This window comes from Amblyomma americanum, chromosome 1 (assembly GCF_052857255.1).
Source record: "Amblyomma americanum isolate KBUSLIRL-KWMA chromosome 1, ASM5285725v1, whole genome shotgun sequence".
Classification (NCBI taxonomy): domain Eukaryota; kingdom Metazoa; phylum Arthropoda; class Arachnida; order Ixodida; family Ixodidae; genus Amblyomma; species Amblyomma americanum.
Genome location: NC_135497.1, coordinates 523,278,827 through 523,292,674, shown reverse-complemented (window position 1 = coordinate 523,292,674; position 13,848 = coordinate 523,278,827). Strand labels below are relative to the sequence as shown.

General features: G+C 48.2%; 1 protein-coding gene across 1 annotated transcript in view; it reads left to right on the top strand.

The window, feature by feature from the left end:
• Positions 1-13,848, top strand: part of LOC144128806 (large ribosomal subunit protein uL1-like) — a 150,617-nt gene that overhangs the window by 30,371 nt on the left and 106,398 nt on the right. The window contains exon 3 of the mRNA XM_077662537.1: positions 10,478-10,626. Coding sequence (XP_077518663.1) covers positions 10,478-10,626 — 149 coding nt within the window. The remainder of the gene's footprint in view (positions 1-10,477; positions 10,627-13,848) is intronic.

Below are 13,848 nucleotides of genomic sequence, written 5' to 3'. Positions count from 1 at the left end.
GTCGCTTTGGGACGTTAAATACTCTAACAAACATCTTCTTGTATAAGCCTTCATATATACCTCTTAAAATCCTGGTCCCACCTTTCCTGCATTACTCCTTAGCTTTAGATTGTGTCACAATTATTTATTTATTTATACGTGTACCTATATTCGTCCGCAGGGGCATTACAGTAGGGAGTGAACTACAGTATTCTTCATACATTAGCGCCGAGAAAACAAATATATAAACAAGTAAAACAATAATAGAAAATAATGCAAGCACTCTGAGAGGACATAGCAAGAGCATGCGACAAAATATCAGCATAAATGAACACTGGCAATTGAATGCAAATACATGATAATGTCGCCGCGCACAATAAAAATTTGCTAAGCTTAAAACGTGGTAAAGAGAACGAATGTTCTCCCCACCATGTCGACATACAGACCACGACATACATACAGACAGAAATTAGACATACAGACCACGAAAATCAGCGTTAAACAAAAGTAGCCTTTAGCGCAACAAAAAATTTTGAATCGGAATTAGCCCCAGGTATGTCGCGGAGAAGATTATTCCGTGCACTGATTGTACGTGGAAAAAATTAGTCTATAAAGCATTTATATAGGGTGGTTATTATTTTGTTTATGGTGTGAACATAGTCTACTGTTGAGAAAGCTTAACGAAGGCCAGCTGGGTCCTTTAGTTGGTTGAAATGTAATGCTGCTCTAAGATATTTGTGATTACGTTAGTGAATTCCTTGCAGGTAATGGAAAGTCAGCTGATATGTTTGTAGTTCACGTCCTTGGCGTCCTCATTCTAGTAGGTTAATATCAATTTAGTACTGTTTTAATATTTGATTACAATAGAGGTCGTGAGGCATTTCGTGTAAAAAGTCTAAACTTTTTACTGCAGTCTTCCCACCGTCCTTCAACCAATCTGCATTTACCTGGTCCTCACGGGTCAATTTCGTCGTTGATTCTTGTGGTATTTTATTTAGTTCCTTTTGCTTTAACAGTAGTGCCTCTCTTTTCTCCCCATCAATTCCTGTGGTATTTGAGTTCTGTATTTTTCGTCTACTGTATACATCACTAAAATGTATCGGCTGCTTTAGCTGTATTATCAACTGTGGGAACAACATTACTCTCCTTTTCTTGTTGTGGGTACCTATGATTTTGCCTACGTTTAGCTTCCGCTTGATTCCTTTCTGGCTGCGTGCGTTTTATGGAGCATGCCAGATACTCTCCGTATTAAAGTTTTTTTTATCGGTTACCTTACACTTATTGGTTGGCTTTGACAGTTGACACATCAGCTGCCAATCACGCCACATCCTGCAAGCTACCAGGTTGGGCGTACTGTATGACTCCGTTTCAATTTTAGCGGCGCCATTCGGGCTCATCCAGGTCCACTTCCGGAACTCTCAGTTGCGGAAGGAAATATGCATGATCCAAGAATTCTTTAATTCTGAGCACTCTGCCAATAACTCTTAACAAATGTTCCATAACATAATTCTTTTTCTCCAACTGAATGGCCTCTGATGGCTTTATGCTACCTTAGCTTTCAAGTTTCACAACACACACTGAACTGCATTTTTAGTTCACTCCGATGTTACGTCTCCATAGATGTTTTAGATTATATCGTTGTCAAGACTGCATATGCCCGCCCTTTAGCTTTGCATATTCTTAATGTGTCCTCCAAACCTCACTAACCACTATGAGATCTAAATTATTGTCTGCTACTTCCTCGAAAAGCACTAATAGGCTAGCCTCACTGGATAAGGTTCTAGCGTTAAATTTCGCCAGGTCCGGTTTCAGGTTGCAGCCTCTCCGGAGCCAGAGATTCTTAGCCCTGTCCATTTCGTCACAGGTTTAACCACCGTCATGGTCAGTCGCTCTGCAGCCGCTTGGGACTGGCGACCAGGGTAATTGGTGTCTTCATATAGGACGTGATGGCCACATCCTGTTCTGGTTAGAGGGTGTCTCGTGCCGCGCTCCAGACTGGTTATCCATTTCCGACACACGGTTTGTTTTTTATTCAAATCAACAACTCCGTGGCACCGGGATGAAAACTACGGTGCTCTGGCACGTGAGGTGGAATCCGTCGCTTTAAGCCATCGCTGACACATCAAGAATGCCCCACCCAAAGGGGACGGTACACCGCACACGAGTGCGGCGCTGTAGACATCGTAGGTGGATGCCATTCTGGGTGGCTCGTTCAGTAAATTGAGCGGTGCTTTTAAATGCCCCGCTTCGTCCGATCAGCCAGTAACGGTGCGTTACCCTATTGTACCTATCTGACTAGCAGGTGCTTCTCTTCAACAGAAGTTTCTTTGTCGTTTGCTAATTTTTAACCAGATTTGCGAGTACGCCTAGTATGCCTTAGGCCTCAGCGGGGCGCATAGTAGGCATACGGTTTTCCCGGCGGTGGCAGAGCCCGATGATCATCCCAGTGAAACCAATCGGATGTTTCTCTCCCCCGCACAGAAGTAGATATGGTACAGTGCGCTAGGAAACCAGCGCTGAACGGAGTTCAGGACGACTACATCCAGTGCGACAAATGCATCGAATGAGCATTCATGGAAGAAACTGGCTTTTAAAATCTACAAGACGCCAAGAAAGCATGCACCGACGTCTGCGCGCGCTGTGCAGACATAAAAGCGCTCCAAACTCGGCTCCTGCTTTCTTCAATAGAACGGAGCAAATAAAGACAAAGGTAAGCCCTGCGGCAGTTACCTAGGACGCCGCAGACGGTCACACTGAAAACAGGGCCAATGCGTTCGCTGAGCTGCCCAAGACAACTGCAACGAGGCCCACCAAGCTCCCTGCAACTCTGCTAATTGCAAGTGGACTTTGCCCTCGCAAATATTGCCACTTGATCAGACCCAACCCACTCGAACCGCCTGTTCGTTACAACTTCACGTGCCACTGTGTCCTACGGATCACCATGCACAAAATGCAACTTATAGTTAAGAAGCAAACAGAATCAGTCACTTCTGGCAATGATGCCACCAGGCAAGACGACAGATCGAGCCGAAGCTTGGAATGTAAGACGAGCAACTAAAGGTAGCCCGCACGCGCATCCATGACGGAGGTTAGTCAACCACATGCGGAAAAGAGTCCTGATACCTGGAAAGCGATCGACCCCAAACATCAAATCAAGAGGCGAAATTTTTTTCAAGGATCGTCGGGGTGCACGTAAACAGCGAGCAGCAACCAATGGGTTCATCCTGAGCAGACGCCACCAGCGAAGTTCTCTTGGTTGGAGATGCCATCCCATGCAGAATAATCGCAGCATTGCAGGAAACCGTGAGACCGTCGGAGTGGCCCTGGCGGTGGGCGGAAAACTACCACTGAGAAGACACTGGTGAATGTCGATACGTACGAGGGTTGTGTGAGGCGTCGATGCATTTTCCATGTCGGCCTGGAGAATGTCCTCAGACGAACACTCGTGTCTGTGGTTCATGCACTGGATGCCGGCTGGGTGGGTCGTAAAGTGGGTTTGGTGGATTGCTCAATCGAGTAACAAACAGGGGCCGTGATTGCGCGCTGCAGTGATAACAGGCAATACCCACATGTAGCGGTAGTGCGAGCGCACACAACATCGGTTCCTTCACCTCGCAAAAGGCCTGGGACGCTACAGTGTTGGACGCCGACGGTCTACATTACAGCACCGCAGGCATACGGCTCGTGGCGGATCAAAGCAGTGAGACGGCAGAGTTTCTTTAGGCCAGCCCTTCCACCGGAATCGCAGTCTGAAGTCAGCAACCAACTTATGGCCTACATTTACAGCTTCCAACGCCAACGTCATGGCAGCCACGCACAAGTGACAGGCTGAATGATGCAGACAGACCCCGGAAAGCCACAGCAAGTGCCCAGAGTACTTAATTGTCAGGCGGGGCTTTCTCAAGAGCCATTTCTGCCACCCATTCTTTAAATGTGCGGACAGGGCCGGCTGCATCAGTGGACTCCACAGCACAGCGCGCCAGCCATCTGCTACACTGTGAGCGAGTTGGTGCGACACCGCCTTATATGCAAGCCGACTCTCCGAGGAGTGGGTGAACGCTGCCGCCCATGAAGCCGAGAGTGCGTAGGCACCGCCAGTGTAGGCTTTCTTCACCTACAGTAGTCATTTCTATGGAGGCAAAATTCTAGAGGACCATGTGCTGTGCGATGTAAGTGCAAGCAAAAGGACCCCAGGTGGTCGAAATTTCCAGAGGCCTTCACTACGGCGTCTCTCATAGTCTGAGTCGCTTTGGGACTTTAAACCCCCACAAACCAAAACCAAACCTTCAGTAGTCAATTACATGATAGCATATTTGCATTTTTTGTATAAATTCCAGTATCACGAATACACAACAGATATTTGCTATTTTTAAATATATAATGCTGCTTTAATGCCCCCATCTTCAAGCAAGAGTTCTTAGGATGTAACTATTTGCCTTGAGATCGTTTTTCATTTCTCTCATATTATGTGCGCTGCTCATTGCGTTTGTTCTCCGCCTGACCTGAATTGTTATTAACTTGCTGTTATTTTCAGGCGACATATTCTGTGGTTACATGTGTTACTGATACAGGCTAGCACACTCTTGAATGCACTCATATCGCCTCACACATATTCACGTCTGTGAGTGTGAGTCAATGGTCGTGTCTGTGAGTTGCGTGATTGTTTATGCGAGTGAGTGGATGTAAGTACGGGTGGTCATGAGTGTAAGTTAGTTGATGTGAGTGTGAGTGGTCATGAGTGTTAGTGTGATGATGATTATGCATGTTTATGGCGCAAGGGCATCTGCGGCCAAAGAGTGCCATGACACAGGGTATTTTCCATTTCTCAAGATGGGGTCACAGACCCATTTCGCAAGCATTTCATCCTAATGAAGCCGAGCACCAGACCAGAGGAAAGCTTGTACCCATTGTATCACCGTTGGGTACCCGGCGGCACTGGGGATCGAACCCCACACATCCCGCATGCGAGGCGGATGCTCAACCACTAGGCCACCGCAGCGGTTTGAGTGTTAGTGAGAGTGAGTGGATGTGACTGTGAGTAGCAATGACTAAGAGTGGTTGTGAGTCGATGTGGGTGTGAGGGGAGATGAAAGTGAGCTGAGATGAATCGTGAGTGCATATAAGTGATCAGTGGATGTCAGTTGATGGCAGTGGATGTGAGTAGGTGTGAGGGGTGATTGAATTTGAGTTTTGGGTGTACGAGAGGCGAAGTTTGTCACTTGTGTTTTGCGACGACTGTATCCGCCTAGCTATAATCATATTCCTTAAAGCTGACTAAAGCAAATATTCACTGCCGAAAGCGCACGACGTAGTATAAGACATCATGCTGGTGTCTTTGGACGCCTGAAGCGGAGGATACTGCTGGCGTGGTAACGCTGAACTTTCGTTGCTGTTTTCCTTGCTAGTTGACCGTTAGCATGAGTGCTGGCTCTTTGCTGGTTGAATAAGCCGCTATGGATTGTTATCACCACTTCGCGCACTTTTGCGTGCGCTCCCAGACACCCTTATAGCGTGTGGGGGTAGCGGTCTCGGTCACAAGAGAGAATCCCTCGACTCGGCGTGGCAAGCTCAGCCGGACACCAGCTACCAAGTGACAAGGCGGTTGGTAGTTTGGTGTCCGGCTTTCGCCGGTCGCGAGCCAGCGAATTGGTCGGAGCCTAAGGTTCGCAAAACAAAACAAAGTTTATACAGCGAAGAGACGATACAAAGGATTTCACTATCACTCGTACGAGCAGATACGAAGTGACTTACAAATACAATGCACTACTGCAAAGTAACAATAGAGACAGATAGCAAACCAACAAAAGCATTGCACCTAAAGTGCACAAATACACAGAAAGACATGAAACAAAACACAATTTGTTCACCGGGCACTGCGACAGTCCGACGACCTGAGGAGCTCGACGGGGCCGTCCCGCAGGTTGGCGCACGTTGCCTCGCTGGTCCGGCTGGGCGAGTGGTGTTCTCCAGGGAGTCGAGCAGGCGCGCTTCTCGGAAGCTTAAACGGCGGCTCGGGCTAACAGACAGCGGTTGAAGCCCCTCATTTATAGGCGCAGTCCGCGTCTGTTTTTTCTTCGCGCCAGGGCAGGCATGCACATACACGCAGCTTCAACTGCACAAACTCCGTCTTCTTGCGCCGGGCGCGCGACCCCATTGGTTGAGGGCGGAAACCATCTTCTAGACCAATCTAGGTCATTCGCGGCACGCTGAGTCATCGGTGCAGGAGCGAAGGGGAGAGGGTATCACTTTGGCGTGGTCAAGGTTACCTCCTTTCTGTCGACAACGAGCAAAAACTTCTCCGACATTCGAGAAAAATCGACGCCGCACGCGGCCTTGCCTCCCTCGGCGCTGCGCCGGCGAGCTGAGTTGCAGCAGTACGCAAAGCTACGCACTCTCCTGGGGTCCTTTCCCGCTATTTATGTTTTATTTTACCGCGCGCGCGCGATTGCTTAGGCGCAACGCCGGGTTTTTTCGAAAATGCGCCGAATTTTGTGACAGTTGTGCACAGTCCTTTGGTCGAATCTTGGACTGCCACTGCTAGAAAGGTAGATGTCTCTTGTTACGCCTTCTATACGGCTGGAGTTCATATACGCCGAGTTACATTGTTTGCTAATAAAACAGTGACTGCCCATATCTCAGTATTATTTAACGTAAGGTGGGACTTGAACACTATAGTGGACGCGTAGGTTTCTTCTGTTGCCTGTTAAGTGCATTGTAGAGCTCTGCTCAGGTCGTAATTTTTTATTGAATCGGATCCGGGCCCGGCAGAGCCTTCCATTGCTCAAGAGAAGACCTACTTGGCCAGCTCTCGAATTTCACGAACTCGGCTGGAGCCCGGAAACGACGCGAAAACCAAAGCGCGACGGCGAACTAACCTGGTGTGCTCGTAGTAGCCGCTTTAGCATTTATTAAACGCTCGTTTCCCTCATATTCGCCACTCACATTCGGGGAGTGCACATTGAAAAAGGGAGGTTCAGCTTGGGGAGCGGCTACACTCCCGCCAGGAGGTCTTTCTCGGTGTCTGACAGTGGTGAAGTTGGGTCGGTATGTCGTTAGCCAGCGAGCCGTTATCTGTCAGTGATGGCCTTTGAGGCGATCGCTGAGCAATTCGAGGACAGCATGCTCAACTCAAAGCCCACAACTTACGGCGTGTACTTCTAGGAGGTACAACGCACCATGCGCAAACATTAGATTGAACTCAGCTCCCGCGGCAAAACTCGACGTGAAAGCTGATGGGACGCTAAAGTCAAAGCCGCCATAGATGCTAGAAGTTAAGCAAGCAGGAAACATTGTGAAGCCGTAAAGATCCTCCCCACCGATGACGGCCGAGCGGCGTGGGATAAAAACATCACATGCAAGAGGCAGATTCAGCAGGTTTTCCAGCGAAAACGTGGAGAGAATGACCACAAACGGCTGAAACAACTTTCGGCGTAAGGACGAAACGAACCACGTAAGTTATCGTCGTACCTAGCCTCAATCTACCGAAAAGCCCCACAGCAAGCGCTACGGGATGAAAGCACAGGCGCGGCGATCTGTAAATTTCCGCTCCAATTCACAGACCACATCCTAGAGATGTATGATGTACTTTCGGAGGGAACACCACGTGAGGAGCCGGCGCCATCAACTGAAGCAAAAAATACCGATACAGGCTCGCCATTGGAACTGTGACAGGAAGGTCAGTGATTTGAGCAGTTGATCGCATTGGCTGGCAGACAGCCGTACGCCTCGATGGTATCTCTGCAGGGCATAGAAAATGCCTTGGGGAGGAAGCGCGGTATTTTCTCCCCACCATACTGACCAGTATCATTGCGGGAAATCCGGTGGCACCTCAATGGCTCAGCGGCAGAGTTTACCGAATATCAAAGAAGGGCGGGAACGCCAGCCTCCACCTCAATTGCAAGCCTTTGACGGTAACCAGTGTGATATACCACACCTTCGCTCAAGTTACCAAGAATTGGATTAGCGGTTGGACTGAAGCCACATAGCTCTGTGGGCTGGAGCCACAGAGAAGCCCAATTTTGCAGCTCACAGAGCTACAAAATGGTTTTCGCCGTAACCTAAGCCGCCAACATAACCTTTTCTTACTGAACCGGTGATTGGAGGTGGCCCGCAAAGAGTCACGAGATCTCTTGTGTTCCTTCAGGGATGTAGTAGCTAAGGGATGCGACATGCCACACGAGGTGACGCTCCGGTGTATGGATGAGTTTGATTTGCCACGGCGTCTATATACCGACGTCACCATTGTGGCATTCCTTGACAGAGCATCCTCTAAGCCAGTGGCAGCGTACAGAGTGGCTCACACAAGGGTGCCTGATGCCGCCGCTTTTATATATTTTGTACACAGCTGGGCTGAACCAAGCGCTCCTCAACTCGTGCCTTGGCTACACTCTCTATTTTACATGTCGCGGACTATCGGACAGCTGAACACTCCCAGGACTGCTCTATGCAGGCTACCCTCTCTCACTGTCAAGAACGAAGGCCAGCAGCATGGCCTTTGCACCATATCTGAAAATCTACCGGCCGCGCTGAGATTGCATTTCGATCCCCAGAAGTCTGCTGTTCTGGGTTTTTCGGACTCCATGGCGCTTGCTCGTGGAGTGGTCCTGCCCAGTGGCGAATAAATACCACAAGCCTAGGAGTACCGCTATCTTAGGATTACCCGCAGTAATGAGGGTTCATGCAAAACGGCTTACAAAGATTAACTGAGACGAGCCTCGCGACGGGCCAGCTGCACACCGCACCGGCGTTGTTACTGGGGGTGTAATCAGTACCTGACTGTTCGCGAACTCTCCAAAACAGTACACGTATCGATCTTGACATTTCGAAATGCTGTCATATGCCTGCCTGCGAAAACACAACCATGGGTAGAACGGAGACAGCACGAAGTTGGCCGCATGGCTCTCGGTTGCCATGGTCGGGTTCCTCTAGAGAATTCCCCGGGAGCTTGGCTGGACCTCCAATGAGTCTCGGGAGAGTCACATCAAAATCGCATTTGACGGACACCTCCGCCTCCTGCCACACCTGTTGATCGCGCCGGGTGTTCCTACACTTTCACTTCAAGGGCATCGAGTCAAGTCAAGTCAAGTCAAGTCAGTTTTATTTACATCATTATGATGTGGGCAGGCTCAGGCAAAAAGCGAACGATTTTCGCTTGAGGGAGCCCGAGCCCCCTACATGGCGTACAGCAAGGGCAAAAATTTTTTTTTTAAAAGTACAAAATCCACACACGCTACCTAACAGAATATAATACAGGAATTTCAGAACAATCGATATAAACTCTTGGTACATGTTCATTAATACGCAATACATTGGTATTAACATAGATGCAAAAGTCATTCGTGTCACACTTTTCACACAAAGGGAATACAGTGGCTTACAAAAAATGATTTCTTAGAGTTTGTGTACTAGATGCTTCAAGAGAAAAACGTTCAAAGATGAATTTGTTTAGTAACCTTGGAACTGCATGACGCATCATCTGTCGACCATGTTCTGTACCGATTCTAGAAACACCCCGTGGAAAAGGATGCCGAACGCCTAAACACACGAGCAGTGCAGACCAAGTGCGAGAGGTGAAGACCACCCATTAGTGCGAAGCGATGCAGATCATACGTTACTCTAAATGTACCGCACCAATAAGCAGATGATCGCCAGAGATACGCTGTTCGGCAAAAACTGAGGCACGGCGTTCATTTTCGAAACGCGTGCTGGAGAACTTCCCACCCTGGTGCATCACCGACGCTCTGGAGCAGCGCTCAATGTGGCGCTCTGTGCCGAACCTGCAGGGATAAAATGGAAACCTAACATCTCCATTGCTATCGATTGTCCCCGCAGCTTCCACAATAAACCACCTTCCCTGGAGCGCTTGGCCTCAATCTCATCGGCTCCGCTCTCAACGCCAGAACCGTATCGGTAACGGAGGCTCGGCTTCAGCAATAGAAGGCAACAACAACTCGACAAAACTCTCTCCTTTCTCTAGATGATTTAGGCACCAACATTCTTATGTCTTGTTTATATTTAGGATAGGACACACCATATGTGACCACTGTTTCTAATGGAAGTAGCTGTATCGTCATCATCATCACAAGTGTAAAACTACAAAAGCCATATACAGCCCAATGGCGTCCAAGTGCTGCTAACGATTACCCAAACAGCGCTTGTGCTTTTCGCACCTTTTGCACGCCCTGAGTGCTATTCCTGCATTTTAGTGTGCAATCTTTGTCAAAAGTACACAGTCCAAGGTGCCTGGCTATAAGCCCTCCAGCGCAGCTTCTCTTGCATACAGGGACGCTAGTCTCACGATGGTGGGACGAACTTAAGACTTCAACCCTTCCAAGCTGACGACTGCCAAACATGCTTGAGAGCCACACTACGCGTCTTGGAAGTAAACTATTTGGGATGTATATTTTTGACAAAGACTGTACATGTCGACATTTCAGTGCGCTGACATCATATACAACACATTGCAATAACTGTTTGTGCCCGCTTTTTTGTTTAACAGGATGAAACACGCCATCCTGCCTAGGTCTCGGGCATGCATCGTGGGCGACGAGAAACACTGTGAAGAAGCAGAGGCCAACAATTTAAATTGCATTGACCTGCAGGCTCTAAAGAACATCAGCAAGAGCACCAAATCGATCAGGGCACTCGGTGCGTGTACCTTCATTGCGCTTATGCCCCGCCAGATCCCTTCAAATATAATTTTAACTCCTTGACGCACAATCTCATGTATTCACGACATGCAGATTGCACGCCGTCTTATCATTTCCGCATCAATCTTTGACATGAAATTTTGATTTAATCTGCTTTTTGTTGCAAGCCCTTTCTGGAGAAAATATTTCGCCCCTGCGTGAATAAGGTATATGAAGGAAAATGAAGCGTGAATGTGTGACTCCGAACTAACGTTGAACGGCTCCATTTCCGTCATTTTTACCAGCTGTTGAGAAAAGAACAGCTTCTAGACTAGGCAAGGCATCTGTACCCCTCCGTGACGTCGTCATACTATGACGCGCGCGCTCGCTCGTGTTTTGCTGTAATTACACACCTATGTGGAGCCATTCTTTTGTAGAAGGATGAATTGCTAGCAATTTGATAATAATAGTCCATTCGGGGTGGGGTAGCACGAAACAGACGAAATACCTTGGATTGTGCCTGCGCAGTAGTATATCAGATGCCAATGCCATGCCGGAAAGCATATATAGGTCAAACTTGCCGGTGCATTGCGATTGTCTGCGTGAACACCCAAATTATTGTTGGATTCTGGCTGTGCTCACATGAAAGATCACGAAAGAGGTGGTAGGGAGGGAAGGCCAGGAAACTGAATTCCCGTGGGCCATTCTAGAGTAAAACGAACCAAACTGCCATATGACACAGGGCTGTAATGGGATTGTTGAAATCCGCGATCCCGGACCTGGGAAGACTTTTTAGCAGAACAAGGTGAAGGCGGGTGAGGCATCAAGAATAAATGATGCGGCGAGGGCTGGCAGCGGCGGAGACGCAATCGAGTGGCCGAGTCTGCCCTCGGGTCGGCGAACGCCGCGTGATGTTGTTGGAAGGTCAAGCTGGCGATGTGAAATGAAATGCGGCTGTGGCCTCCATAGAGTTCTCATGATTCCGACATCCGCGGTGGAGTACGAGGTCGCTCATTAAGCTGCTGGGAAACGGATTAAATTTCTTTTCCCATGGAGGCACCGAACAGAAGACTTGCCGCAGTGGTCAAATTGACACAACAGTGTTCGGTGCCCCAGTCTTTACTCGTTGCTATGAACCGAGTTGCGAGAGAGCATCAGCACCGCCTCCTGCCGTGGGCGGTAACACCAGTGTCCACAACTGTCCACCTGATTGGACGTCGTTCACCTAACTTTATTTCCCAGCCCAGAACCTGCGGAATACAGAATATATTTAACGTGCTCTTGGTATGTTGCCGCGACACTTCAATCTCGACTGCAAAATATGTAAAAATAGACCTAGTGCGCAATTACCTTCATAATAGAGTTCGACGCCGGCACTCGGAGCCGAGACCAGCGGGAATGAACGAGCCAGAAAATACAAGAATCCCTCGTTGCCAACACTGGTTGGCAGAAGCTAGGATGGACAGTGCGATGTCGTGCACTCTCTGCAGATGAGCGTTTTGCCTTTTGCTATGGAATTCACCAGGTTTCAGGTTTGAGGTAATAATCTTGAACAACTGAGAACCAAGCGTTTCACAACTAAAAGCGGTAATTTTCACATTTATAAGATAGCAGAGCCAAAGCGGAGAAAGCGTGGTCATGAATCTAGCGAAATTGTCGAAGCCGAACTTGCTGTTGTCGTGCCAGGAGCTGTCAGTAGAGGTGCAGAGAAAAACAGCAAAAATTGAGCTATGCAAGGGCATTCCTAACCACATCAAAAATATTGATCGGCTTGTAGATGTGTGGAGTTTGGTACAGAAGGCTGAAGAGAAAACTGAGCTCGAGGAAAACGCACGCAATGAAGAAGGTGATCGCGATTGGGAAAAATAGCAGGAACGGCAAAAGTTAAAAGCTGTGAAAGCAGAAAGGGCAATTGAATCCATTTCAGCTTGAAAACAAAGAAAAGATGGCGGTAGAGGGAGAGCCGGTACTCTTGGAACGGCAAGCGATGCAGAATCGTATCGAATGAACAAGTGCATGCATTCGTGGGAAATTGGGCGGGACATAGGATTGTACTGGGCAAATTTTGAGAGAACTTGTGAAAGGGAGAAATCTGCTCGCAGTACATGGCCACAAGGGACGCAGCTGATTACGAGAAAGTCAAAGCCAGCCATCTGATAAGGTAAGGCTATCAGCCGGAGCTTTCCGACAGCGCGTTAAAAGCACAAGCAAAAACAATAGCGAGGGCTATCCGAATTTCGCATATGGGCTTGAGAATAATCTGCTAGACTGGCTACAAGAATCATGGTTTAAGCAAGCAAAAATGAGATAAAATCATCGAGCAGTTTAGCCTTGAGCACATTTACCCCAGCCGTCCCAAAGCCATGAAACTGTGGCTTCAAGAAGGAAAAAGGTCGACGCAGATGAAAAAGCGGCTAAGCTAGCAGAAGCGCACGCTATACATTAAGGGTTTAGCACTAGAGAGGGTGCGTCACATGCTCAAAACGCGATGCGGGTCAAGTGCTTTGCAGAAAGAACCAGCGTGCTAGAAGTTCTCAGCAATCGGAGGCACCGATTACAGCGCCAGAAAAGAGTGAACAATGAGAGAGAAAGGTAGTAGCCAAAACAGGGAAAAAATTTAGAGGCTGGTACACCATTTTGCTGCAAGAACTGCAGTGGTGTCATGTACTTTACAGCGTAGTGTACAAAGTTTGGTGCTCTTGTGCGTCGATGACAACGAAGAGAATACAAAACTCATTAGGAGATACTTGAACGGACTTAAGGTGGCCGGAAACATTGCAAAGTGATTCGGGATAGCGCCGCGATGATGGACGTTATCTTTCTGTCCTGTGTTACAGCGTACGATTTCACGGTGTAAGACGCAGGGTGGTAGAAGAACAGTGTATGCCTACAAATGGCTAGAGTGAGCATTTACGGGTAGTTTGGTGCGCTGATCCCTGAGGCCGCAGTTTTGAAGGCCGAGCCACTACAACTCCTGTATCTGTTTTTGAATCGATCAGATGAATTGCTGGGAAAGAAGGGCCAGAAACTCAAAAATGGGCTGCTACAACTTTGACAAGGTTTAAAATGCACCAGCTCGAAACTCAATTGAGTCAGATTCGTGAAACTCAGGTAGCCAGAAATACACCAGCCAACCTATCGTTGGAAACCAATAATGAGGAAGAACCAACTAGGTATTAAAGGCAGACGTATGACCGAGCAAATACTTCGATCGCTGAGTCAGTAAATGAGGGTACTACTC